The sequence below is a fragment of the Bos grunniens genome, chromosome 17, assembly GCF_055505025.1.
Source record: "Bos grunniens cultivar Pamir isolate PY7600 chromosome 17, Bosgru_T2T1.0, whole genome shotgun sequence".
In the NCBI taxonomy this organism is placed as follows: Eukaryota; Metazoa; Chordata; class Mammalia; order Artiodactyla; family Bovidae; genus Bos; species Bos grunniens.
This window is the reverse complement of record NC_141181.1, coordinates 43803205-43829190: the sequence shown is the minus strand read 5'-3', so window position 1 is coordinate 43829190 and position 25986 is coordinate 43803205. Positions and strand designations below refer to the sequence as shown.

Genomic DNA, 25986 nt, shown 5'->3' with positions numbered 1-25986 from the left:
TATAGTTCTTAAGAATGTGAAATTTGGCAGAGATTTTCACAATAATAAACAAAATGAACTTGTTGCATCAAGGAGAATAACTGATAAGACTTGAGGTCAATAATAAATTTTAAGCTTTTAACTTTTATGCTAAAGTTAAAATTTTGGAAAATTTATGTCTGCTATGATGAGCTTGATAACTCAATTTTTAAAGACTTTTATGATAGGAAACAGAGAAGGCAATGGCAATCCACTCCAGTACTCTTGCCTGGAAATCTCATATATGGAGGAGCCTGGTAAGCTGCAGTCCACGGGGTCATTGAGTTGGACACAACTGAGCGACTTCCCTTTCACTTTTCTCTTTCATGCATTGGAGAAGGAAATGGCAACCCCCTCCTGGGTTGCCAGAGCCTGGTGGGCTGCCATCTCTGGGATTGCACAGAGTCAGACATGACTGAAGCGACTTAACAGCAGCAGCAGCATGATAGGAAAAGTAATGTTATTACATTCCAATGTGTATTATATAATAAAGTAGATCGATATTTGGAAAATGTGCATAGCTAAAAGAATTTTTCTAACACCCAATAAATGATGTTCCAAACCATGCACAAATAAAAGACCCATTCAAAGTGCAAGTTCAGTGAATATAAATAGAATTGAATATGAAAAATTCACTGATATGTCTTGACATTTCATAGATGACAGCTTTCAAATGCCACCCTGCCCCTTTCTTGTCCTCAAAGAGTTAAACTGATGAGAAAGCCATGGTCTTCCCCCTTTGGCATCTAGGAAAGTTCAACCACACAGACCCTGGCCATCATCTTGGATTATTTGTCCAAGTCCTACCTCAAAACCATAAGGCCAGGCAGAGCCAGCTGCCTTTTCTTGTTCTGTCACAAACCAGGAAAAATTCTGCCTGGAAGCCTGCCCTTCCGTTCACAGAAAGTGTCATTATGTGAACAATATACACATTTTCATACCCTCCTGATGCTTGTATGGCAGCATGAATCTCAACAGTTGCATCAAATATTGAGTCAAGAGTTGACCTCAGTCCCTCTGGGCAAATTACAAAACACAAACTCCTGTTAACATGTAACAAGCTAGTCTTGTTGATTTTTGATGTATCATCAAAGAAAAATATCACAATTATCTATTACGGCTATTAAAATAGGCCTCCCTTTTTGAACTATACATGTGCTTCATACAAGCTTTCCTTCATGTTCTCCAACCAAACAACATAACCCGACAGATTAAATGCAAAAATGAGAATCCAGCTGTCTTCTCTTGTCAGACACTGAAGAAACCTACCACATCCTAAAACAATACCACTCCTCTTCCTAAACATTTTTGAAAATAGTTAATCTTTATAAAAACTTTTACTTATGTCACTGTATAGCACATTCACTATTGTTGTTTTAAGTGAATCAATAAATTTACGAAGTCACACCTTACTTTCCTAATATGGCAAATATTGATACTTAAATCTCACATGAAGGAGAACTCACTGGACTCCTCAGTGGTTCTGAAGACTGTAAAGGGACCTTGACACTGACAAGTTTGAGAAGCACCGGGTCTTTGCTCAGCTGTCACCCTGCCAGGACAGTCTTATTGATCTCAGTCCTTCATGCTGAGACCAGCCCTCCCCGACTCTGACTCCTTCTTTTCTGTCCCTTCCCCTCCCAGGCACTGAGCACCACGGCTGGTTGCCCCATATATTATTGTCCATCTTCACTCCACAGGGCACGCATGCAGCATGGCAGGGGTTTATCTTTTACGCACAGAAGTATCTCTAGTTTTTAGAGCACTCTGAAACACTGACACACAAAAGGCACTCATTTCCAATTTGTGAAATGGACAAATAAGGGAACAAATCAAAGAAGAAAACAACGAATGAATAAATTTATAAATATTTAACCTCTCTGTCTTTTAAACTGAGGTAAAAATCAACTACCTGATGGTTTTCATATGCAACAATAGTTTCATTAAGAAAGATCCTATTATGTAATATAATATGTAAATGGGAAAAGATTTTGGAAAAGAAGAGATATATGTATATGTGTAACTGGAACAGCTGTACATCTGAAACTAACACAACATTATTAATCAACTATAATCCAGTATAAAATAAAAAGTAAAAAAGAATAGGTTTTATTAGCAATGATTCCTGGAATTATGTGGTATCTTTAATATCTGAGAGGCACGGTTGTAAATCACTCTCTTTATTGTTTACCATTTAGAAATCAATATTCCCAAATAGAATTAATTCAAAATATATCATTAATATGTTTACTTAATTTCTATTGGTTTAACCCTGGGTAACAGGGGAATGTACTGTGTTTAAGTAGCTAAGCAAGGGGTATCATAATATTTGCAAATAATAAAACAGCAGCCAAAGTGAAGGAAATAATAAGGTTGTTTTGGAAGTTGAGAAATTTTAGCAATATTGCAATCTTTTTGTGATCCAAATTTGCATGTAAACTGATAATACTGTTTAATTTCCCAAGCACAAACTTAGAGTCATTTTCCAGAATTATCTATTTGTGTTTTGGGGAGAAGATAAATTCAACGCCTATAAAAATATCGCAAGGTTTACTCAGCTCCTCCAAAGTGAGTGACTTGCTGGTAATTTGGGTCTTGTTGAATCTACATTTCATGGTGATAGGAAAATTTTTCAGAATTTAGATCCAAGAATATTTATGTCAAGAGATACAATTATAAAATAAAATCTGGATTTTAATGAGGGTAAGAAGATCAAAGAAAAAATAGTGTTTATTGCATTTATAAAACACTAAAAAATGCTTCCACATGCTTAAGTTTTAGTGCTGGATTAATTAAAGGGAATACTTTTTTTTATAAACCAAATCATTTTATACAAATTTCACTTGAAAATTCGTTCAATTAAACACACAAAAAATTACTTTGCTAATGAAATTGGCCTAAATTCAGCCACAATTCACTTCCATGGGGCCTGCTTCAATCAGGCTAATCTTCTAACCTCCTTCTTGATGGGACCCAGCAACTGCCACTTGGGGCTTCAGACTGGTCATAGTCTGGGGCTGGTTTGTGCCACTGCCATCACACTTCGTGATTAAATTAAGAGTGCTTTAAGTCCTACTGATGCTAAGCTTTTATATCTGCTTTCCTAACAAACTGTATGGTCTTTCCTGGTGGCTCAGTGGTAAAGAATCCACCTGCCAATGCAGGAGATGCAGGTTCGATCCCTGGGTGGGGAAGATCTCCTGGAGAAGGAAATGACAACTCACTCCAGTTTTCTTGCCTGGAAAATCCCATAAACAAAGGAGGCTGGTGGGCTACAGTTCATGGGGTTGCGAAAGAATCAGACACCACTTAGCAACTAAACAACAGCAACAAACTCTTCATGTTTTCTGATTAATCACTCTTCAATTTTTGATCTCTTTGATCTTAAAATTTGTGCACAAAGCAAATTTTTAATTATATGTGTGATTTCTAACCCCTGGCTCTGTCTAGGATTTGGACAGCCCTGAGTCCAGCTGTGTTTGTTTAGCCATTCACCTTAGCCCTCCCGGCACTGGCCTCTGCTAGTCACAAGCCTGCAAGTCCCCATGTGTCAGTTATAGGATGAGGTTAATGGGTAGCTACTTACAATAATATAAATTTTAGGAGAAAAAACAACAATGTTTTCTAAAGTCATTTTATATAACAATGAGTTTCTTTTCTGACTTCACCAATATGTCTCTAAAATAAAGTATATATCCTCTGCATGATAAACAGTGAGCCCAGGAGATTTTTTTCCAGCCAAAAAATCACATGAACTGCTCTTCTCAGGCACAGCTAAGTATAATAGGAATAATATTATAAATACACCAGTTTTCCATATTAAAATGAAATAGAGGCATCTATACTAGAGACAGAAGTGCTGACAAAGATACAGCTGCAAATTTTCTAGCTTTCTATCTTTTTATCCAAGTTTTTAAAGTGCTACCCTATCAACCCCATCTTAATGAAAAGACTTTTTCTTCCTGATTTGAAAGATCATTTTATTGTCTAGGAATTTATACTGGGAGAATGCTTTTTTGTTTGTTTCATTAAAATACATACCAGCTTAAAACCTGAAATATGCTTTCAAAGTCAGATACTTGGCTGGGCAAAAGTAAATCCACTTTTAATTAGTTAATATATTTTATTATAATAGACTTAAGTACAAACACCAAATGTACTATATTGCTATTTTAGGTCCTCAGCTTAAAAATATGAATAAAATACAAAGATAAATGTTATGATGCTGCCTGATTTTTAAAATATTTTTTAAGAAGTTTGATTTGTTATTTCTGATAGGAGAGTGATATAGCAGGAGACCTAATACAATCTTTAGTTCATCAAAATTGTAGTGATGTGTCTCTGTGGAAAATATACAGAGACCAGAGTTATAGGTTTGGGGCATAAATTCCCTGAGTGCCAATAAGGACCTTCACAGGACAGTTCATTTGAAATGCAGTAACTTTACTCCCCTCCTCTGTAAAATGAGAATAATTTGTATTCCCTTTAATTAATACAGTTATTAGTACACCCAAACGTTATAATATATGTGGTTGTGCTTAGCTGCTTAGTCGTATCCGACTCTTTATGACCCCGTGGACTATAGCCCGCCAGGCTCCTCTGTCCATGGATATTCTCCAAGCAAGAATACTGGAGTGAGTAGCTGTTCCCTTCTCCAGGGAATCTTCCCAGCCCAGGGATAGAACCCAGGTCTCCTGCATTGCAGGTGGATTCTTTACCATCTGAGCTACCAGGGAAGCCCAAGAATACTGGACTGGGTAGCCTATTGCTTCTCCAGGGGAACTTCCCTACCTAGGAATTGAACTGGGGTCTCCTGCATTGCAGGCAGATTCTTTACCAGCTAAGCTGCCAGGGAAGCCCTTATAATGTACAAGTAAGGGATTTTCATGTTTTCAGTCATGTTAGCATTATTCCCCAGTTGGGCCAAAAATGTAAGATCATAAGCAAATTATTCAGTCCTTATTTCACTTTTCACTTAATTAAGTTAAGGGATTGAAAGACAAGCTCTTTTCTACCTTTAAAATTCTAGGCTTTCATTGATGATTCACTGCTGTCAGCCCTTGCTTTCTGTGATTGATCAGAATTTTATTCCTGGAGTCTTTGAAAGTAAAGAAAATATGTATGTTAATTAGAAATAATGTACAAAGCTGAAACAAATACCTGATATATTGCTGGCTTTGATTCAACTTCTTGGAAAGATACTTCAAAGCTTTTTGGCTTGGAAAAGTAGAATAAGAAATGAACGCAGGGTATTCTGTTTCTTCACAAGGTACAGGGCAGCTGGAATTGTGTGTTCCCACTGTACACAATCCCTTAATTTCAATGTGGTCTGAAATGAAAATTAGGATAGGATATTTGGAGAAAAAGATTATTTCACAGTGGGGAGGACAGAGCTTTTAAAAATTTTATCATTTCACTTTCGCTGTGCAAGAATACTGGGGTGGGTTGCCATTTCCTTCTGAAGGGGATATTTCTGACCCAGGGAATGAATCCACATCTCCTGCTTGAAGGCGGATTCTATACAGTCAGAGCCTTTAGGGAAACTCCTATGTTTAAAACAGTGGTTAACAAGTTCAATCACTGCTTCTTTAAGAAGTGGTATTTATATTCTGTTTACATTTTAGTATAAATACAGCAAAGAAGACAATCATAGGGTTTAACCTTGGATTCATGGTGTCACTGGATTCATATCTTTGTTAGAAGTAAGAATTTCTTACCAGAAAGTCTCGGGGCTTATTTTCACAAGAAATTAGACATTTGGATAAAAGATGGAAAGTTTTTGTGACCTTACGTCACCTTGAGAGGAACTTAGAAACATCATCTTGAAAGTGAGTGACACAGGTTTAAACGAAATGTACTCTTGGGCTTGTCTCAATAAAGATGGTGCACATCGTGCTGTGGGCTGCTGAGGTCCTCGGGTCTGGGGATGCCATGACTTTCTCACTCAGTTCCCTGTCCTCTGGCTTCTCCTCAGCAACCACACCACCCATGTGAGTGTGTCGGGAAGGGAGTGGTGTTTGCCCACAGGCACTTTTGGACCAGTGCCAGGGCCCATCTCACTGTTCTTTGCTTTCAGCAAATGTTCCAGTTCTTGTTTTCCTTGTGGTTTTGTTAGTGAAACTCTTTCCTGTGAATCCTTTGTTCACCAAGACCTTGAATAAGGACCAACTTTGGGCTTGTTTTCTAGATTCTCCTATTGATACTCCTCTGAGCATGACTTTTGTAGGCATCCCCTGGTTCTGAAAGATGACTGGCAATAACCTCCATGTTTTCCCTACACACACACACACGCACACACATATACATGCACAGACACATACATGCACACACACACACACACATGCACTCCTCTGATCCCATTTTCCCATAAAACTCCCCCAAGAAGTAACTACATGCATAATGTTTCCCCAAACTTCACATTCATCCTTTTTCAGGGATAGGAAATGACAAGAAATTTGACAATGTAACTTTAACTCCTCACTTAGTAATGTGACTTCTGCATATTCAGCTTGTAAAGCTGTTTAAAAATATCAGATCATTTGTACCCATGCCCATTCCATGAAATATTTTACAGCCATTAAAAGGAGTCTCTGAAATCTTGTCCTGCTGTCCTGGAGATATTTCTGCAACAGGTTAGATAAGCGAGTTTCATAGAAGGGTATATAGTATGATTCCATTTTAATAAAATAACCAATGACTTAAAATCATAAATAGAAAACTATATTTGTGGAGAAAATTATGGTAGAATGTGCTGGAGTGTTAACATTGGTTGAGAGTTAAGGTGAGAGATACATAAGTGAAAAATGCTGTTTAAGAGGAAGCTGTCCCCAGTATGTGTGCCATGTATGTTGTGATTCCATTTATGTAAAAACTATCCATACACACTTCTGTATAAGTTACATATAGTGAAATGAATGAGGAAAAGAATGGTCACCTAAATTGTGACAGTAATTTTCAAAGTGATGCTATTGCTATTGATTTTCAAGTGATTCTTTCCTATTCTGTAATGTTTGAACTAATCACAACAAGCGTGATTTATGTATGTAAGAAGAAAACCCAACAAAGCTACTTTCATTATAAAAATGTTTACAGTTGAAAAAAATTAGAAGTAAAAACAACAGCTCTCTTACTTTGATAGTGCATATCTTTGATTCAGATGTATTTTGAAATAAGAAAGGCTTTTCATTGTGTTTTACTGTGTAAGCTATTGTTATTAAATTTAAGAACATTGAAAACCTACCTCTTATAGTCTCTTTTTTTTTTTCATTTCTGAACTATCTATAGTATGATTTAGAGTCTTGTATGATTCTGAGCAGCTTTCATATAAATCTTGAAAATAAAGAAATAAATTAAGCCACTTACCAAGTATAGGAGACACACAGTTGTAAAACTTTTGTAGGTCACACTCTATCCCATTTCCTTAAAAATAAAAAGGGTAAATATAGAGACTTTACATTTTATGAAATGAGTGAAATAATGACAAAAACACTCTCCAACTATCATTTTGCAAAAGCTAGTATGAAAATACAATACCCAATGAAAATGTACACTGGGAAGAAGAAAATAATGTTTTTGTTTCCTCCATGTTTCTTTCCATTTGTCCATATCACTTAAAATCTTAAGACTCTGATGCTAGAAAAGATTGAAGGCAGGAGGAGAAGGGGATGACAGAGGATGAGATGGTTGGATGGCATCACTGACTTTATGGACATGAGTTTGAGCAAGTTCCAGGAGTTGGTGAAGGGCAGGGAAGCCTGGTGTGCTGCAGTCCATGGGGTTACAAAGAGCTGGACGTGACTGAGAGACTGAACTGAACTGAAAGTAGGAATAATAATTTTCAACTGTTCATATCTTTGGAATTTAAACTCGCTTTTACATTTATCATCTCATTTTTTTCTACAGTAATTGTAAGATGTGCAAATCATCATTTTACAAATGAAGAAACCAAGTTTCAGAAAGTGGCTTGCCTAAGCAGGTAGGGGGCTTAGACTTATCTCTTCACCTTCTGTCCAGCTCCCTATATCCATTGATTTAAATATACATAAACCCACGCACCTGGTGGGGCTGCCTGTCTAGTGGTAGGATGGGGCAGGGAAGTAGCACTCTGTGGAGCACCTGCTGTGAACCTTGGGAAAGAATCAATCTCAATCAGAACTGGGTTTCATCCCAGGCTGATTCTAAAACTTCAGTTTTTTCACTTTAATGCAGCACTTGTCTCTTGCTATAACCCATGCATCTCTGGGGTAAGCTCAATGTTTATTCAATGGTCCTGAAAACAAACAACAGAGAACATCACTTACAGTCTGTGGTGAAGTTCAGCTGACAAGGGGGAAGTGTGCTTTGTGAAGAAGTGAAAATAAAAAAGAAAAGTCTACTTTGAACACTGAGTCTATAAGAAGTTTCTCTTACCACACTGTGGCTTACTTCTTGAATGATATTTCTCTCATTACCAAGAGGTAATGCTTAAGCAAGCCACTTTCTGAAACTTGGTTTCTTCATGTGTAAAATGGTGATTTGCGCACCTTACAATCACCGTAGAAAAAAATGAGATGATAAATGTAAAAGTGAGTTTAAACTCCCAGGTGGCTCAGTGGTAAAGAGTCTGCCTGCAATGCAGGAGATGCAGGTTCAATCCCTGGGTGGGGAAGATCCCCTGGAGGAGGGCACAGCAACCCACTCCAGTATTCTTGCCTGGAGAATCTCATGGACAGAGGACCCTGGCAGGCTACAGTCCACAGGCTCGCAAAGAGTCAGACAGGACTGAAGCAACGGGACATATACACATCAAGAACGATGCAATTTTGGAAATGACCCACATCTGAAAGGCTGATTTTTAGAATTGCCTCTACAATTTGCTACTGGGAGTTCTTCAGCTAGTTCATTTAATGTGTATAAATCTCGTTCCTCATCTGTAAGCAGACTTAGAGGGATAACTAAGGATCAAATCAAATAAGCTACATTTCTGCAAGCACCCCAAAGTTTGTGCACATGTCATGCTTTGTGTTTTACGTTTCGTTTTGCCTAGTGTCTGATTCTTATTAGTTATTTCATCTTTCTTTTGTTCTGTCAGAAATGATACATTTTAAAACTGTAACATTATTTTTCATATATCAATTTAGACCCTTTCCTGTAACTTTGGAATTTTCTGTAATTAGGAATGAGAATCAGAGCCAGAATTAGCAGTTTTATAGAATGCCAGTTTTGGAGGAGCCACAAGACCAAAAATAAAAATTCTGGAAAGAAGGAAGTGATGATTCTCAAAATTTCTGAGAAGCCGTTTGCCGAGTTGCAACCCCTGTTATAGGGGCAGTATTAGCATGTTCATGTGTGAGTGTGTGTGTGGTGTGTGTGAGTGTTTGTGTGTGTGTGTGTGTGTGTGTGTGGTGTGTGATGGGCCATCTCATGGGGAACTGGTAAACTTGTAGGACCAGACTGGTTCACTGCTTAAATCACTCTACACTTCTTCATAAATACACTGGAGAATAGGGTGAAGGAAATCTGAATAGAAATATCTGGCTGTTACATGGAGTGAGTTCTGTGTCAAGCAGTTTTGAGACCACCTGCATCCTCACTCTCCATGTTATAACTTGTCAGGCCATGCAGGTTGGATACATCCTGCTGCTCCTTACTTTCCAGGAGCTGCAGAACTTAAGTGCGAGGCCAGCTCCATCCACCCTGCTCCAATGCCCTGTCCAGGGCTCGGCTCAGACATCCGTGGCTCTGAAAGCATTCAGACTGGATGCAAAGGGAGACTACAGAGTCTTTCTAACAACAACAAAAAGGTCTCAACAAGGAAATATTCAGCATTGGTAAGAAGATCTACTGTTTCTTTCAAACGGAGAAAAATCTTGATGAGCAGCTTAAGAGCACCCAATTGAAAATGTTGAAATCAGATTTGGGGACCGGCTCAGACAACACAAGGCTCTTTTCTTTTCCAGATATCCCTGCTAGGAGGTTTATTTGTCAGGTGGATGGTTTTCCAGCATAGTATTACTTAAGAATGTGAAACAGCTTTCTGATACATTTATTTCCATGTTTCAGATTAAGTAAAGAGTTACAGAACAGGACACAGCCTCTATTTACCAGGAAGAAGGAAAGGCAGACATCCGCACTGCTTCTTGATGTGCCAAGCTTTGCATTCCTGCAAGCAGCCCGAGGTGCTATAGGTCCTGAAGTTCTGCAGTTTCATGTGGGGATTGCATTCTCCCCAAGGGTATTCCTGATGGACTGTCTTAAGACAAAATAAACACCCGGGTCAGGAGATCTGTCTGACTCAATATATCCCTTTCCTTTTCTCTCAAGCCTTTGATATTCTTTAGTTGACTACATTTGTCCACTATGCCTACTCTATTAACCTGAAAACCCCTGAAGTTAAGTCTACTGTTTGCCCTTTAGTATCCGCCCTAAATGCTCTGTGTTGTTCAGTTGTTCAGTCGGGTCTGACTCTTTGCGACCCCGTGAAGTGCAGTATGACAAGCTTCCCTGTCCTTCACCATCTCCTGGAGTCTGCTCAAACTCATGTCAGTTGAGTCAGTGATGCCTGTACCTGTAGTGAATCAATAAAATCAGACAAAGTGCTCTAAAACTGAACTCCTACAAGGAAAAAAAATTTATTGATATATTTTAGCATATTCATCAACCCACTCACAAAACGGCAACCAAAATTATACACACAAAAAGATGCTTTAAAACAGAATCAAAACATGAGACTAGACTTATGGTTGCCAAGGTTGGGAGAAAATGGGCTGAGAGTTTGGGATTAGCAGATGCAAACTAGTATATATATAGAATGGATACACAACAAGGTCCCACTGCATAACACAGAACTATATTCAATATCCCATGATAGATCATAATGGAAAAGAATGTAAAAATAATGTATATATAGATAGATATGTATAACTGAATCACTTTATTGTACAGAAGAAATTAGCACAACATTGTAAATCAGCTAAACTTCAATTAAGAAAAGATCCTTTGGTGGTGGTTTAGCCCCACCAAAGATCCTTTCAGATCAGATCAGATTAGTCGCTCAGTCGTGTCCGACTCTTTGCGACCCCATGAATCGTAGCAGGCCAGGCCTCCCTGTCCATCACCAACTCCCGGAGTTCACTCAGACTCACGTCCATCGACTCAGTGATGCCATCCAGCCATCTCATCCTCTGTTGTCCCCTTCTCCTCTTGCCCCCAATCCCTCCCAGCATCAGAGTCTTTTCCAATGAGTCAACTCTTCGCATGAGGTGGCCAAAGGACTGGAGTTTCAGCTTTAGCATCATTCCTTCCCAAGAAATCCCAGGGCTGATCTCCTTCAGAATGGACTGGTTGGATCTCCTTGCAGTCCAAGGGACTCTCAAGAGTCTTCTCCAACACCACAGTTCAAAAGCATCAATTCTTTGGCGCTCAGCTTTCTTCACAGTCCAACTCTCACATCCATACATGACCACAGGAAAAACCATAGCCTTGACTAGACGGACCTTTGTTGGCAAAGTAATGTCTCTGCTTTTGAATATGCTATCTAGGTTGTTCATAACTTTCCTTCCAAGGAGCAAGTGTCTTTTAATTTCATGGCTGCAGTCACCATCTGCAGTGATTTTGGAGCCCAGAAAAATAAAGTCTGACACTGTTTCCACTATTTCCCCATTTATTTCCCATGAAGTAATGGGACCGGATGCCATGATCTTCGCTTTCTGAATGTTGAGCTTTAAGCCCACTTTTTCACTCTCCTCTTTCACTTTCATCAAGAGGCTTTTCAGTTCCTCTTCACTTTCTGCCATAAGGGTGGTGTCATCTGCATATCTGAGGTTATTGATATTTCTCCTGGCAATCTTGATTCCAGCTTGTGTTTCTTCCAGTCCAGCGTTTCTCATGATGTACTCTGCAAAGAAGTTAAATAAACAGGGTGACAATATACAGCCTTGCCGTACTCCTTTTCCTATTTGGAACCAGTCTGTTGTTCCATGTCCAGTTCTAACTGTTGCTTCCTGACCTGCATACAAATTTCTCAAGAGGCAGGTCAGGTGGTCTGGTATTCCCATCTCTTTCAGAATTTTCCAGAGTTTATTGTGATCCACACAGTCAAAGGCTTTGGCATAGTCAATAAAGCAGAAATAGATGCTTTTCTGGAACTCTCTTGCTTTTTCCATGATACAGCAGATGTTGGCAATTTGATCTCTGGTTCCTCTGCCTTTTCTAAAACCAGCTTGAACATCAGGAAGTTCATGGTTCACATATTGCTGAAGCCTGGCCAGGCAATATGGTAATGTTTTCTTTATATTATTTCACTTAAACCTCAAAGTAACTGTGATTTGGCCACCTGATGCGAAGAGCCGACTCACTGGAAAAGACCCTGCTGCTGGAAAAGATTGAGGGCAGAAGAAGATGGTTGGATGGTGTTAGAGGCTGAGATGGTTTGATGGCATCACCAACTCAATGGACATGAGTTTGACCAAGCTCTGGGAGACGGTGAAGGACAGCCTGGAATGCTGCAGTCCATGGGGTCACAAAGAGTCAGACACAGCTGAGTGACTGAACAACAACAGAGTAACTGTGAAAGGAAACACTAGCCCTTGGCCCTCAGTGTGCAGAGAGGAGATGGAAATTCAGGAAGTTAACCCAGAAAATTACAGAGCAAGGGGCTGGAAAGTGGAAACCTGTTAGACACTGGGATTCTAAGACCTGCTCTGCCCATTGACTTTTTCCTTCCTAGAAAGTCCTGTTGAGAAAAAGTACAGTTCAGCCACATGGGCTTCCTTTTTAATGTCCATTTTCAACTCAAATAAAATTCAAAGTTGACTTGGGTTTGCTGGGCTTCCCAGCCCTCACTTAAACTGTATCTGTGAATTTGCTGTTTTTGAGGCTCCCAGTAATGGAAAAGTATCTGAACTGAAACTGTTGAATTTCTGGCGATGTTTGAAATGCAGGAGAGAAAAGAGTTTCTAATGAAATGTGTTATTATGTATTTATGGGATCATTACCCCACTGATGGACACAGCCTCTATTTATCAGGAAGAAGGAAAGGCAGACACCGGCACTGCTTCTTGATGTGCCAAGCTTTGCATTCCTCTGATTAGCTGGGGGTCAGAGATCCCTCAGATTCTGAATTTTGTGATTATATGTACGTCTTTATTTGATATTTACCTTCACCTGGCGGATGGTCACCCGTGTATGCATTCCCACTGGTGAGGACAAGCCCAAACCATCAAACTGCGGCACCTTCATGGGTGAATGGATAACAAAGGTGATCCCAGCGTCGACAAAGCCAAGGGTTGGGTCATCAGTAAATTCCTCCTGAAACAAACAAGTATTTCTTCCCAGATTACAAATTGATGTCAATTATGCACAAGATGAGTTCGTGCAGAATTTTGTGCAGAGTTCAAGACTGATTTTTATCATCTCATGATAGCATTTGAATAACTTAAAAATCAAATACTTCATGTCAATATGAGAGCTCCTTTTATATAAAAGCCGTGAAAATTAAACACCTAAAGACCTACTTTTCACGGTTAAACTGCACATCAAGGCCTTGGCCGTTTTCTCCAGGCCACCTCTTGCCTGAGGCAATTTGAATAGAAATACAGAACTTATCGTATCCTGACTGTCAGCCACCTGGTTCCCCTGGCCCTCTCCTCACCTGCCTCTTTAGTTTCTTTCTCTTTGGCTGTTCTCTTTACTTATTTGTCTCAGAAAATCCTTTGGCCCTCTGCTTCTCTTTGCAATTAAAATATTCGACCTGACTTAAAATTCAAATTTATTTTCTCCTAAAAGTGAAGACTTATACTACTTCTTTAGCACTAGTGCTTTTCTCCTGTAAATCTTATGTCAGATAAAGAGTTTTTTACAAGAAAACAAATATATATATATATATATATGTAATTGTTCATTACATAAAAGCATACATTTCAGGAACTCAAGCTTTGCTTTATTGGTTAGGTTTCTTGGTTGGTTTTCATATATCATCATAAAACCAAATTTCTGATTTATTGTTTCTCTTTTTTTCCCTAAGAAGCCAGTAGTTCTTCATGATCAGGATCAGAAAGGGCTTTTGGAGGCATGCTGTTAAAAGATGCTTACTCCTTGGAAGGAAAGTTATGACCAACCTAGATAGCATATTCAAAAGCAGAGACATTACTTTGCCAACAAATGTCCGTCTAGTCAAGGCTATGGTTTTTCCTGTGGTCATGTATGGATGTGAGAGTTGGACCGTGAAGAAAGCTGAGCACCGAAGAATTGATGCTTTTGAACTGTGGTGTTGGAGAAGATTCTTGAGAGTCCCTTGGACTGCAAGGAGATCCAACCAGTCCATTCTGAAGCAGATCAGCCCTGGGATTTCTTTGGAAGGAATGATGCTAAAGCTGAAACTCCAGTCCTTTGGCCACCTCATGCGAAGAGTTGACTCATTGGAAAAGACTCTGATGCTGGGAGGGATTGGGGGCAAGAGGAGAAGGGGACGACAGAGGATGAGATGGCTGGATGGCATCACTGATTCGATGGACGTGAGTCTGAGTGAACTCCGGGAGTTGGTGATGGACAGGGAGGCCTGTGTGCTGCGATTCATGGGGTTGCAGAGTCAGACACGACTGAGCGACTGAACTGTGTTTATTCCTGTAACTCTGAGGCAGGAAGAGCACACTCCCAAGGAGGGGTCACAGTGAGCCTGTTTCACCAACCCACAGCAGCGAGCACAGCTGAAAGGAACCCCACCAGTGCAGACATGAGCACCAGATGCAGTTCGACTTCCAAAAGGCAGGACCCAAAGCAGCCGGTTTGTCAGAGGGGCAAAAGAAATTTAAGATCAAACTTCTGGTGACTTTATTAGTTATAATTTCAAGCTATAAGGGGAAGGGGTGGCCTTGATGAGGGACTAGGATGATTTTTCTTGTGAACAAGTTAACTGCACATATAACAACAATAAACTTGCGTTTGATACTCAGGACCCTATTTCTCCTAGCCCCACTGTAACTCTCTAAGGAACACTTAACTGCTAGTCTGGAGAAATATCTCAGCTCTATTTACTTATTGAACTTTGCACTGAATTTGCAGATTTTAATTGCACCCTAAAAACACTGGGGGAAATTCTAGCTTGTAGAAGTTATTATATAATATTTGAAGCGAACATATGGCTTATATTTAAATAACTTGAAAATATCAATGGACTAGATATACAATCCTGGCTGTGTATATCTCAATGTGCAGTGCTGTGGACTCTTGAATGGAATACAGGGGAAACTATGAAGTGTGGCTTAGCAGAAATTCCTGGAAAGTAATCAATTGCCTTGTTCATTTGGATTGGGGAGTAGTTTGGTGAAATTCAGGGATGCTACTTTTATTTCTCACCTCTACCATTAATTGTGTGATTCTGAATACTTCATTCAATAGCATTTCAAATCTTCACTTACAAAATCATAACAATGGAATACTTCTAAGTGTGTAACACTACAAATGCTTGTGCAAGATAGAGGGTGAGGATCAGCCTTGGGTGAGAGTTACACCAGGTAGTCTTGAAGGAACACCTCTGAATTTCTAAGGAGCCTGGACAGCTGCCACCTAGGTCTAAACACTTAGAATCTACTTACACCAATTACAGATTTACAAAACTGGCTTAGGCAAAGCCCACTGATACAATATTTTTGCAAAGCAATATTTTTCATCACTTTATCAGACTATAGATTTCTATGGTTTGTCAAATATCTCTGTATGGCTTCTTTCTAAAACATATTGCCTATTTTCGTGAAAATCTAAACATCATCTGAACATTAAAAATACATGGGTCTTCTTAAATTACTATACACATTGAGATTTAGAAATCTTTAGTTTCCTTGTTTTGTGACATGAACATTTCCAGCGTCATAAAAATGACAGTAAGTAATACAGCTAAAAAAGTCCAGGTTATTCCTCTAAACTGTACCTTTTCAATCTCCAAGTCTGTATTTTCATCATGGGAGTCTTGACTAAATTAATTAAACAAACAAACAAACAAAAAGACATGTAGGAACGATTTAACAGGGCACAGGGTCCTGAAACTCCTGTGCATTCTTCTTTACCTTAAACCTTGGTGAAGTTTAAAGAAATTCAATACCTGATTGACATTGAAGAGCAAGTGTAAGCCTCTTCCAGAAACACTCACTTTTTCCTTCGCTTGGATATTTTCACCATGATTAAAGGTAAAACAGTTTCCATATTCAGTGAAGACATGTGCAAAATCCTCCAATATGAAAATAAACCAAAGAAAACACAATCAGGTGAGTATTTTGGTCCTTTCAAAGTTTAAATGCCTATAACTTTCTTTTCTTAATCATACTGCTGAGTGAGAAGGCAAAAACAGCAGGAAGAATAGAAATCTGGTGATTTTAGTCTGTATTCCAAAAACAGTTTTCATTTTTTTGTAAAATGCACCTGTCAATTTGTATCTGATTATCTAGTTGAGACATTTTCATATACAGTTGACCCTTGAACAACAGGGATTTGAACTTCATAGACACATTGTTTTAAAATAAATACCCACCACAGTACAGCTCAACCTATGGTTGGTAGAATCCTCAGCTGGGACTTGGACCCACAGATAGGGGTTTCCCTTTAAGGACAATCCTGCAAGAAATATCACCAAATATTTCTGTCCTCTATCTTTCCCTATATAACTGTATGAAAAAGGAGGCATGTCCCATGTGTATTCACACCTCCTGATTCCATAAGGCTGAGCTAAGGACATGTGATCTTGGAGCAAATTTAAACTGATTCCGCATGGGAGTAAACTTTACCTCAATGCAAAATAATACGAAGAAGTAGCTTGTTATATTGATGAAATTTGAAGAAATATTGCAACATTACCTCTGGGCCACATGGCTTTCCAAAAAATTCACATTCTAACAATGTGCTGCTGTTGAGATAAAAACCATTTTCCTTGACAAACTCTGTAATGCTGAAGTTTCGCTCACTTGCGAGGAAATCAATAGCCTCTTTAGAGCCAGTAGAATTGGTACTGATTTCCTGAAGATGAAGGACTTTGGATACAATATTCCATAAGAAAAAAATAATGCCAAATGTGGCTGCAGCTCCTGCTTGGAACCTATTTGTGGGAATAAAGGCACTATTTAGAATAATAAACACTTGTTGTTATCTCAAAGATGGTATCTGAACTCTATCATCTTCTCCTCCTATCTCCTATATTTTCCCTTATTTGTAATACATTCAAGCAAAATTGGATTACTAAGAGGTCTTTGTCACCTGCTGCAATCTACCTTGAATTTCTACATATAGTTTCATTTACCTAGAATACCTTCCAGACCTTGCTCTGGATACATCCAAATGGATCTTCACCCAACACAGAGAAGTATTAGGAATTGTTAACACTATAGGAATCAGATTTCCAGGGTTCACATCCAAGCCCTGCTGTGCTCTATGCTGAATCTGTGTGGCTGCTTCAACTGCATTGCTAAACCTGTCCCTCTTGTCTGCATCTGGTTACAACCTGCAGTTCATTGCAGAGTGGAGTTGTGGTTGTTCTGTACATTGTGTATGTGGATCTGCAACCCCAGCTTGTCTGCACTGGGCAGTTCCCCCAGCCCTGTCCAGTCTCCTCAGACAGCTTCTGCTGCTGGGTCAAGCACGGGTGCAATCTGAAAAAGATGCCAACTCCTCCTGCAGGTCACCGGCACCACCAGGATCAGAGATGATCATGTTTGTTTCCTTCATTTCAAATTTATCTCCCTTTCTAGTCACGGATCCTGTTGACTTTAGATCCAACACCAGAAACAGAGGCAACAGACCTGCAAAGACTGCTTACCCAGCCCCTATGTTTCAGTGGGCTGAATCCCTATAGTAAACCCTTGGTTTTCTGCCATTCACAGTGGTTCTGCTTCTTGGATGGAGCCCTGATTGTCACAGCCATCTAAGGCTATGACAGTGCACTTTTTCATCTCACTGTCGCACATCTTCCTCACTCATGAAACTGGTATTTGTTAATACAACAATGATGAAGGTTAATATATTGATATATTTTAATAACACGTCAAACAATCATTTAGATGATTAAACTACTTTTCCTAACATATTTAGAAGAGTGTAAGGTAAATATTTATTAAATAAATGCCTCATTATTGGCAAAGCAACTTGCTGGCAATCAAAACAGAAGTAATGTGTTTGCCCTAATAAGTGCCTTGTAATTCTTTTATTTTGCTGGACAATTTCTGCTTTGCATTCTGTATGGTTCTTTATTTTCATACCTTAACTTCTTTCAAAATGTGATTTTCATATTTTGGATATTATATTATATTATTACACAATCTAAAATGGAACAAACTTTCTCTCCTCCAATCGGATGCCAAACAGGATGGAATAAAATACATAGCCAGTTGGTAAAGAATCTGCCTGCAATGTGGGAGACCTGGGTTTGATCCCTGGGTAGGGAAGATCCCCTGGAGAAGGGAACTACTACCCACTCCAGTATTCTGGCCTGGAGAATTCCATGAACTGTATAATCCATGGGGTCACAAAGAGCGACTTTCATGTCATTCTTGGTGAGCATACAGGACCACGCGGTGCATGGTTTGTATGTGACTTTGCTTCTATGTCACAAAATCTATATTTTATTTTCTCTTTCCTTTTGTATTATCTGTACTGTAATTTTTCATTCTCAGGGCAGTCACATTAAACCCTTTCTCAGTCAAGGTGGGACATACACAAAACCAAAAAAGGGAAAAAAAAAAAAAGACAACCAAACCAACAGCATATCCTTTTAGAGATGCAAAACAACTTTTTTGGACCAGTTTTTAATAGAATACCTTATGTAACTAGCTCTAAGCCTTGCAAGACCTCTCTTAAAACAGCTGACCTAGGTCCCAGAACCCTATAAATATTCTCTTTGACCTCCTTTTTCTTCAGAGACACTATTAAGCCTCCACCCTTGTGGTATTTTATCTAACTAGAATATATTTAACAACCTTGATTTTCTTGGGCAAAAGTGTTTTTAGTGATCTTTTGAGGAGTTAAAAACCTACACTAGTAACAGATTTTGTGAAGAAGAAGTGTTTGCTCTAAATGGAGGGATGAACCTTTGGCTGGCTTCAGGTTTCTAACTCTGACTGACAGGGGACCAAGGGTCTGCTCCAAAGCCCTGCGACCTTGGAATCCTACACCACTTCATACAATGTTCACTGCATTCTTTTCATGATGATTATGCAGAGAAATGAAGAAATTATTACAGGTGTAGGAGGTCTGAGCACAATATATTAAAAGGTTAAAGAGGAGAGCATTTTAGAACATTATTTTAGAACTATTTTTTATACTATTAATAGTTAGATCATAGAGTAATTTAGGTGGATGAATTAAACTTAGTGAATAAAGTCCAACATTATTTGGAACAAAGGAAGTGATAAATCTTGTGAGACATTTTTGTTTAGCGTAAAATCTAAGTGTTTTGCTCCAAGTTTATTTTCAACTTTAATTCAAGCTCCAAAACTCTTCCAAATATAATTTGTCAGAAACCTTGTTTAGTGATAGCTTGTCTTACTCTTTCATTTCCTATACTGATAAGTCTAGTAAAACAAAACAATAAAAATACATCAATATGTTTAAACAGTTTAATAACTGATAACCAATTACTAAACCCGTCTTTCTTAGGTGTGTTAATACCTCTAAGTACATTTCCCCAAATTATATGACCCAAATGAGTAAGCTTCATTTCAAGTCCACATTGATGCCTCACTCAGTCCTTTGTTGAGCTCCATCAAAATAGATCCAAGTGTATGTGTGTTAGAATCAATTTCCAGATCCTCTGCTCTAACTCAGCATTTAAAAAGAAACACCCACAAGGATTCTTCTCCAATTTATGAAAGAGTTCTTACCTGTCAATCATTACAAATCTTAGCATATAATGCACCTGGTGTATAGCAATCTCAAGGCCCGTAACAAAGGCAAACACTGGTGGAAGACTCCTCTAAGAATTAATCAAAGCTCCTTAAACTTTGTCTTGTCCTGTTATGCACATATTTCTGGCTAGGGTGAAGCTTGGCATTAAACATAGGATATTTTAGCCCCTACTGGATCCTCTGAATTGAGAAAAGTTGAAGTAATATGATAAAATTTGTCATTTCATTTTTATTTTGTGAGTTATTAAAAAATAGGGTTTTAAAATTTTTATTGGAGTATAGTTGCTTTATAACATTTTGTTAATTTCCACTGTACACAAAAGCAAATTACCTGTATGTATATATATACTCCTTCTTTTTTGGATTTCCTGCACATTATTTTAAATGAAACTGGGTTGTTGTGTGCAAAGTCCAGATTATTGCAATATTAAAAAATGTGAAGTGTAGTGAAGTGAAGACGGTCAGTCATGTCTGACTCTTTGCGATCCCATGGACTGTAGCCTACCAGGCTCCTCCATCCATAGGATTTTCCAGGCAAGAGTACTGGAGTTGGGTGCCATTTCCTTCTCCAATTAAAAAATGTACACAGGTTAAAATTTACATGATTTTTATCAATGAAGTAATTAAATATTTATAAAATCATATTTATTCTTAATAGTCAATCCTTATCATATTTTATCTCATAATATTTATTTATCTCATAATATTTATTTTTGATCTCCTAAAACTAAGACATTATGTTATTTAAAGCTATGGTTAAAATTTTAGCTGCCAATTTAAAATTTGTAACTGAAATACATAGTTTTTCAAACTTCCTTTATATGGAACATGAGGGAAAATGTTTGAAGACCACTGGCTGTGAGAACAGGGGAGTTCGCAACCTAAGTTCTTTTCCTGATCCATCAGTCATTTGCTAAAGAGTGTTGGTGAGATACTGGTGAACTGACATTCAAAGTATCTATTTGTAAAATCAGACTTTGAGAGTTGAAAATGTCTCTAACCATGACAGTATTGATGATGTATTACTTGCTACCTAAGAAAGAGTAATTTTCTTATAATTCATAATTTTCCTCTTCTACAATTTTAGTTTCTACACTATTGAATCTCATTTTTCATCTGGATATTAACTATATCTAACTGCAGGGTACACTATCAGTTTTTTCTTAATGCCACCATCCAACACCAGAGTTTAAATCATTGACCTGAGATTTGGATTATGCAAAATAAACTTTTTGTTTAGTATTTTATTTTATTTTTTAATTTAAATTTATTTATTTTAATTACTTTACAATATTGTATCGGTTTTGCCATACATCAACATGAATCGGCCATGGGTGTACACGTGTTCCCCATCCTGAACCCCCCTCCCACCTCCCTCCCCGTACTAAAAACATGAAAGTACTTAAATTATAGGGTATTAAATATTTTCCTTGAGATCATTCTTTTTTTAATCCATGCATTTCCCGATCAGCACTGCTTGAGTTGCAAATGTAAGTTTAGGTACGCTGTGTGTTTTTCCATTCATCCCAGAGTGTTGTCTGACACCATGTGACTTTTTTCTTTCATGGTTATTTCGTGTGTGCTGTGTAATATCTATATATTAGTTAATATGCCAAATTTCTTCCTATTATTGACTACTTATTTCACTCTGTTGTAGTTGATAAACATACTCTGAATGATTGCAAATCTTCTAAATGTATTGAAGCTTGTTTTATGGTCTTGCTACAACTTGCCCTAGAAAGTGTTGCATGCACACATGAGAAGAGTGTGTAATCTGCTGTTATATAGAGTGATCTATAGGTATTATGGGCCTAAGTACTACACATTTGCATTTTATTTTATTTATTTATTTATTTATTTTTTTCTACAAAGTCCATAGGACTGTTCTATACGTCAGTGTCTCTTTTGCTGTCTCACACACAGGGTTATCGTCACCATCCCTCTAAATTCCATATATATGCGTTAGTATACTGTATTGGTGTTTTTCCTTCTGGCTTACTTCACTCTGTATAATAGGCTCCAGTTTCATCCACCTCATTAGAACTGATTCAAATGTATTCTTTTTAATGGCTGAGTAATACTCCATTGTATATATGTACCACAGCTTTCCTATCCATTCATCTGCTGATGGACATCTAGGTTGCTTCCATGTCCTGGCTATTATAAACAGTGCTGCAATGAACATTGGGGTACACGTGTCTCTTTCCCTTCTGGTTTCCTCAGTGTGTATGCCCAGCAGTGGGATTGCTGGATCATAAGGCAGTTCTATTTCCAGTTTTTTAAGGAATCTCCACACTGTTCTCCATAGTGGCTGTACTAGGTTGCATTCCCACCAACAGTGTAAGAGGGTTCCCTTTTCTCCACACGCTCTCCAGCATTTATTATTTGTAGACATTTGGGTTGCAGCCATTCTGACTGGTGTGAAATGGTACCTCATAGTGGTTTTGATTTGCATTTCTCTGATAATGAGTGATGTTGAGCATCTTCTCATGTGTTTGTTAGCCATCTGTATGTCTTCTTTGGAGAAATGTCTATTTAGATCTTTGGCCCATTTTTTGATTGGGTCATTTATTTTTCTGGAGTTGAGCTATAGGAGTTGCTTGTATATTTTTGAAATTAGTTGTTTGTCGGTTGCTTCATTTGCTATTATTTTCTCCCATTCTGAAGGCTGTCTTTTCACCTTGCTAATAGTTTCCTTTGATGTGCAGAAGCTTTTAAGTTTAATTAGGTCCCATTTGTTCATTTTTGCTTTTATTTCCAATATTCTGGGAGGTGGGTCATAGAGGATCCTGCTGTGATGTATGTCAGAGAGTGTTTTGCCTATGTTCTCCTCTAGGAGTTTTATAGTTTCTGGTCTTACGTTGAGATCTTTAATCCATTTTGAGTTTATTTTTGTATATGGTGTTAGAAAGTGTTCTAGTTTCATTCTTTTACAAGTGGTTGACCAGATTTCCCAGCACCACTTGTTAAAGAGATTGTCTTTAATCCATTGTATATTCTTGCCTCCTTTGTCAAAGATAAGGTGTCCGTATGTGCATGGATTTATCTCTGGGCTTTCTATTTTGTTCCATTGATCAATATTTCTGTCTTTGTGCCAGTACCATACTGTCTTGATAACCGTGGCTTTGTAGTAGAGCCTGAAGTCAGGTAGGTTGATTCCTCCAGTTCCATTCTTCTTTCTCAAGATCGCTTTGGCTATTCAAGGTTTTTTGTATTTCCATACAAATTGTGAAATTATTTGTTCTAGCTCTGTGAAGAATACTGTTGGTAGCTTGATAGGGATTGCATTGAATCTATAAATTGCTTTGGGTAGTATATTCATTTTCACTATATTGATTCTTCCAATCCATGAACATGGTATATTTCTCCATCTATTAGTGTCCTCTTTGATTTCTTTCACCAGTGTTTTATAGTTTTCTATATATAGGTCTTTAGTTTCTTTAGGTAGATATATTCCTAAGTATTTTATTCTTTCCGTTGCAATGGTGAATGGAATTGTTTCCTTAATTTCTCTTTCTGTTTTCTCATTATTAGTGTATAGGAATGCAAGGGATTTCTGTGTGTTGATTTTATATCCTGCAACTTTACTATAATCATTGATTAGTTCTAGTAATTTTCTGGTGGAGTCTTTAGGGTTTTCTATGTAGAGGATCATGTCATCTGCAAATAGTGAGAGTTTTACTTCTTCTTTTCCAATTTGGATTCCTTTTATTTCTTTTTCTGCTCTGATTTCTGTGGCCAAAACTTCCAAAACTATGTTGAATAGTAATGGTGAAAGTGGACACCCTTGTCTTGTTCCTGACTTTAGAGGAAATGCTTTCAATTTTTCACCATTGAGGATAATGTTCGCTGTCGGTTTGTCATATATAGCTTTTATTATGTTGAGGTATGTTCCTTCTATTCCTGCTTTCTGGAGAGTTTTTATCATAAATGGGTGTTGAATTTTGTCAAAGGCTTTCTCTGCATCTATTGAGATAATCATATGGTTTTTATTTTTCAATTTGTTAATGTGGTGTATAACATTGATTGATTTACGGATATTGAAGAATCCTTGCATCCCTGGGATAAAGCCCACTTGGTCATGGTGTATGATCTTTTTAATGTGTTGTTGGATTCTGATTGCTAGAATTTTGTTTAGGATTTTTGCATCTATGTTCATCAGTGATATTGGCCTGTAGTTTTCTTTTTTTGTGGGATCTTTGTCAGGTTTTGGTATTAGAGTGATGGTGGCCTCATAGAATGAGTTTGGAAGTTTACCTTCCTCTGCAACTTTCTGGAAGAGTTTGAGCAGGATAGGTGTTAGCTCTTCTCTAAATTTTTGGTAGAATTCAGCTGTGAAGCCGTCTGGACCTGGGCTTTTGTTTGCTGGAAGATTTTTGATTACAGTTTCAATTTCCGTGCTTGTGATGGGTCTGTTAAGGTTTTCTATTTCTTCCTGGTCGAGTTTTGGAAAGTTGTACTTTTCTAAGAATTTGTCCATTTCTTCCTCGTTGTCCATTTTATTGGCATATAATTGTTGATAATAGTCTCTTATGATCCTTTGTATTTCTGTGTTGTCTGTTGTGATCTCTCCATTTTCGTTTCTAATTTTATTGATTTGATTTTTCTCCCTTTGTTTCTTGATGAGTCTGGCTAATGGTTTGTCAATTTTATTTATCCTTTCAAAGAACCAGCTTTTGGCTTTGTTGATTTTTGCTATGGTCTCTTTTGTTTCTTTTGCATTTATTTCTTCTCTAATTTTTAAGATTTCTTTCCTTCTACTAACCCTGGGGTTCTTCATTTCTTCCTTTTCTAGTTGCTTTAGGTGTAGAGTTAGGTTATTTATTTGACTTTTTTCTTGTTTCTTGAGGTATGCCTGTATTGCTATGAACTTTCCCCTTAGGACTGCTTTTACTGTGTCCCACAGGTTTTGGGTTGTTGTGTTTTCATTTTCATTCGTTTCTATGGAAATTTTGATTTCTTTTTTGATTTCTTCTGTGATTTGTTGGTTATTCAGCAGTGTGTTGTTCAGCCTCCATATGTTGGAATTTTTAATAGTTTTTCTCCTGTAATTGAGATCTAATCTTACTGCATTATGGTCAGAAAAGATGCTTGGAATGATTTCTATTTTTTTGAATTTACCAAGGCTAGCTTTATGGCCCAGGATGTGATCTATCCTGGAGAAGGTTCCATGTGCGCTTGAGAAAAAGGTGAAATTCATTGTTTTGGAATGAAATGTCCTATAGATATCAATTAGGTCTAACTGGTCTATTGTATCGTTTAACGTTTGTGTTTCCTTGTTAATTTTCTGTTTAGTTGATCTATCCATAGGTGTGAGTGGGGTATTAAAGTCTCCCACTATTATTGTGTTATTGTTAATTTCTCCTTTCATACTTGTTAGCATTTGTCTTACATACTGTGGTGCTCCTGTGTTGGGTGCATATACATTTATAATTGTTATATCTTCTTCTTGGATTGATCCTTTGATCATTATGTAGTGACCTTCTTTGTCTCTTTTCACAGCCTTTGTTTTAAAGTCTATTTTATCTGATATGAGTATTGCTACTCCTGCTTTCTTTTGGTCCCTATTTGCATGGAAAATCTTTTTACAGCCCTTCACTTTCAGTCTGTATGTGTCCCCTGTTTTGAGGTGGGTCTCTTGTAGACAACATATGTAGGGGTCTTGTTTTTGTATCCATTCAGCCAGTCTTTGTCTTTTGGTCGGGGCATTCAACCCATTTACATTTAAGGTAATTACTGATAAGTATGATCCCATTGCCATTTACTTTATTGTTTTGGGTTCGAATTTATACACCATTTTTGTGTTTCCTGTCTAGAGAATATCCTTTAGTATTTGTTGGAGAGCTGGTTTGGTGGTGCTGAATTCTCTCAGCTTTCGCTTGTCTGAGAAGCTTTTGATTTCTCCTTCATACTTGAATGAAATCCTTGCTGGGTACAATAATCTGGGCTGTAGGTTATTTTCTTTCATCATTTTAAGTATGTCTTGCCATTCCCTCCTGGCTTGAAGAGTTTCTATTGAAAGATCAGCTGTTATCCGTATGGGAATTCCCTTGTGTGTTATTTGTTGTTTTTCCCTTGCTGCTTTTAATATTTGTTCTTTGTGTTT

At 37.9% G+C, this 25986-nt stretch overlaps 1 protein-coding gene across 1 annotated transcript in view; it reads right to left on the bottom strand.

The window, feature by feature from the left end:
• ASIC5 (acid sensing ion channel subunit family member 5) overlaps positions 1 to 25986 on the bottom strand; it is a 59996-nt gene that overhangs the window by 18417 nt on the left and 15593 nt on the right. Inside the window, exons 3-8 of the mRNA XM_086346994.1 lie at positions 16843 to 17080; positions 16094 to 16219; positions 13156 to 13305; positions 10102 to 10249; positions 7381 to 7437; positions 5179 to 5347 (exon numbers count right to left, since the gene is read on the bottom strand). Coding sequence (XP_086203120.1) covers positions 5179 to 5347; positions 7381 to 7437; positions 10102 to 10249; positions 13156 to 13305; positions 16094 to 16219; positions 16843 to 17080 — 888 coding nt within the window. The remainder of the gene's footprint in view (positions 1 to 5178; positions 5348 to 7380; positions 7438 to 10101; positions 10250 to 13155; positions 13306 to 16093; positions 16220 to 16842; positions 17081 to 25986) is intronic.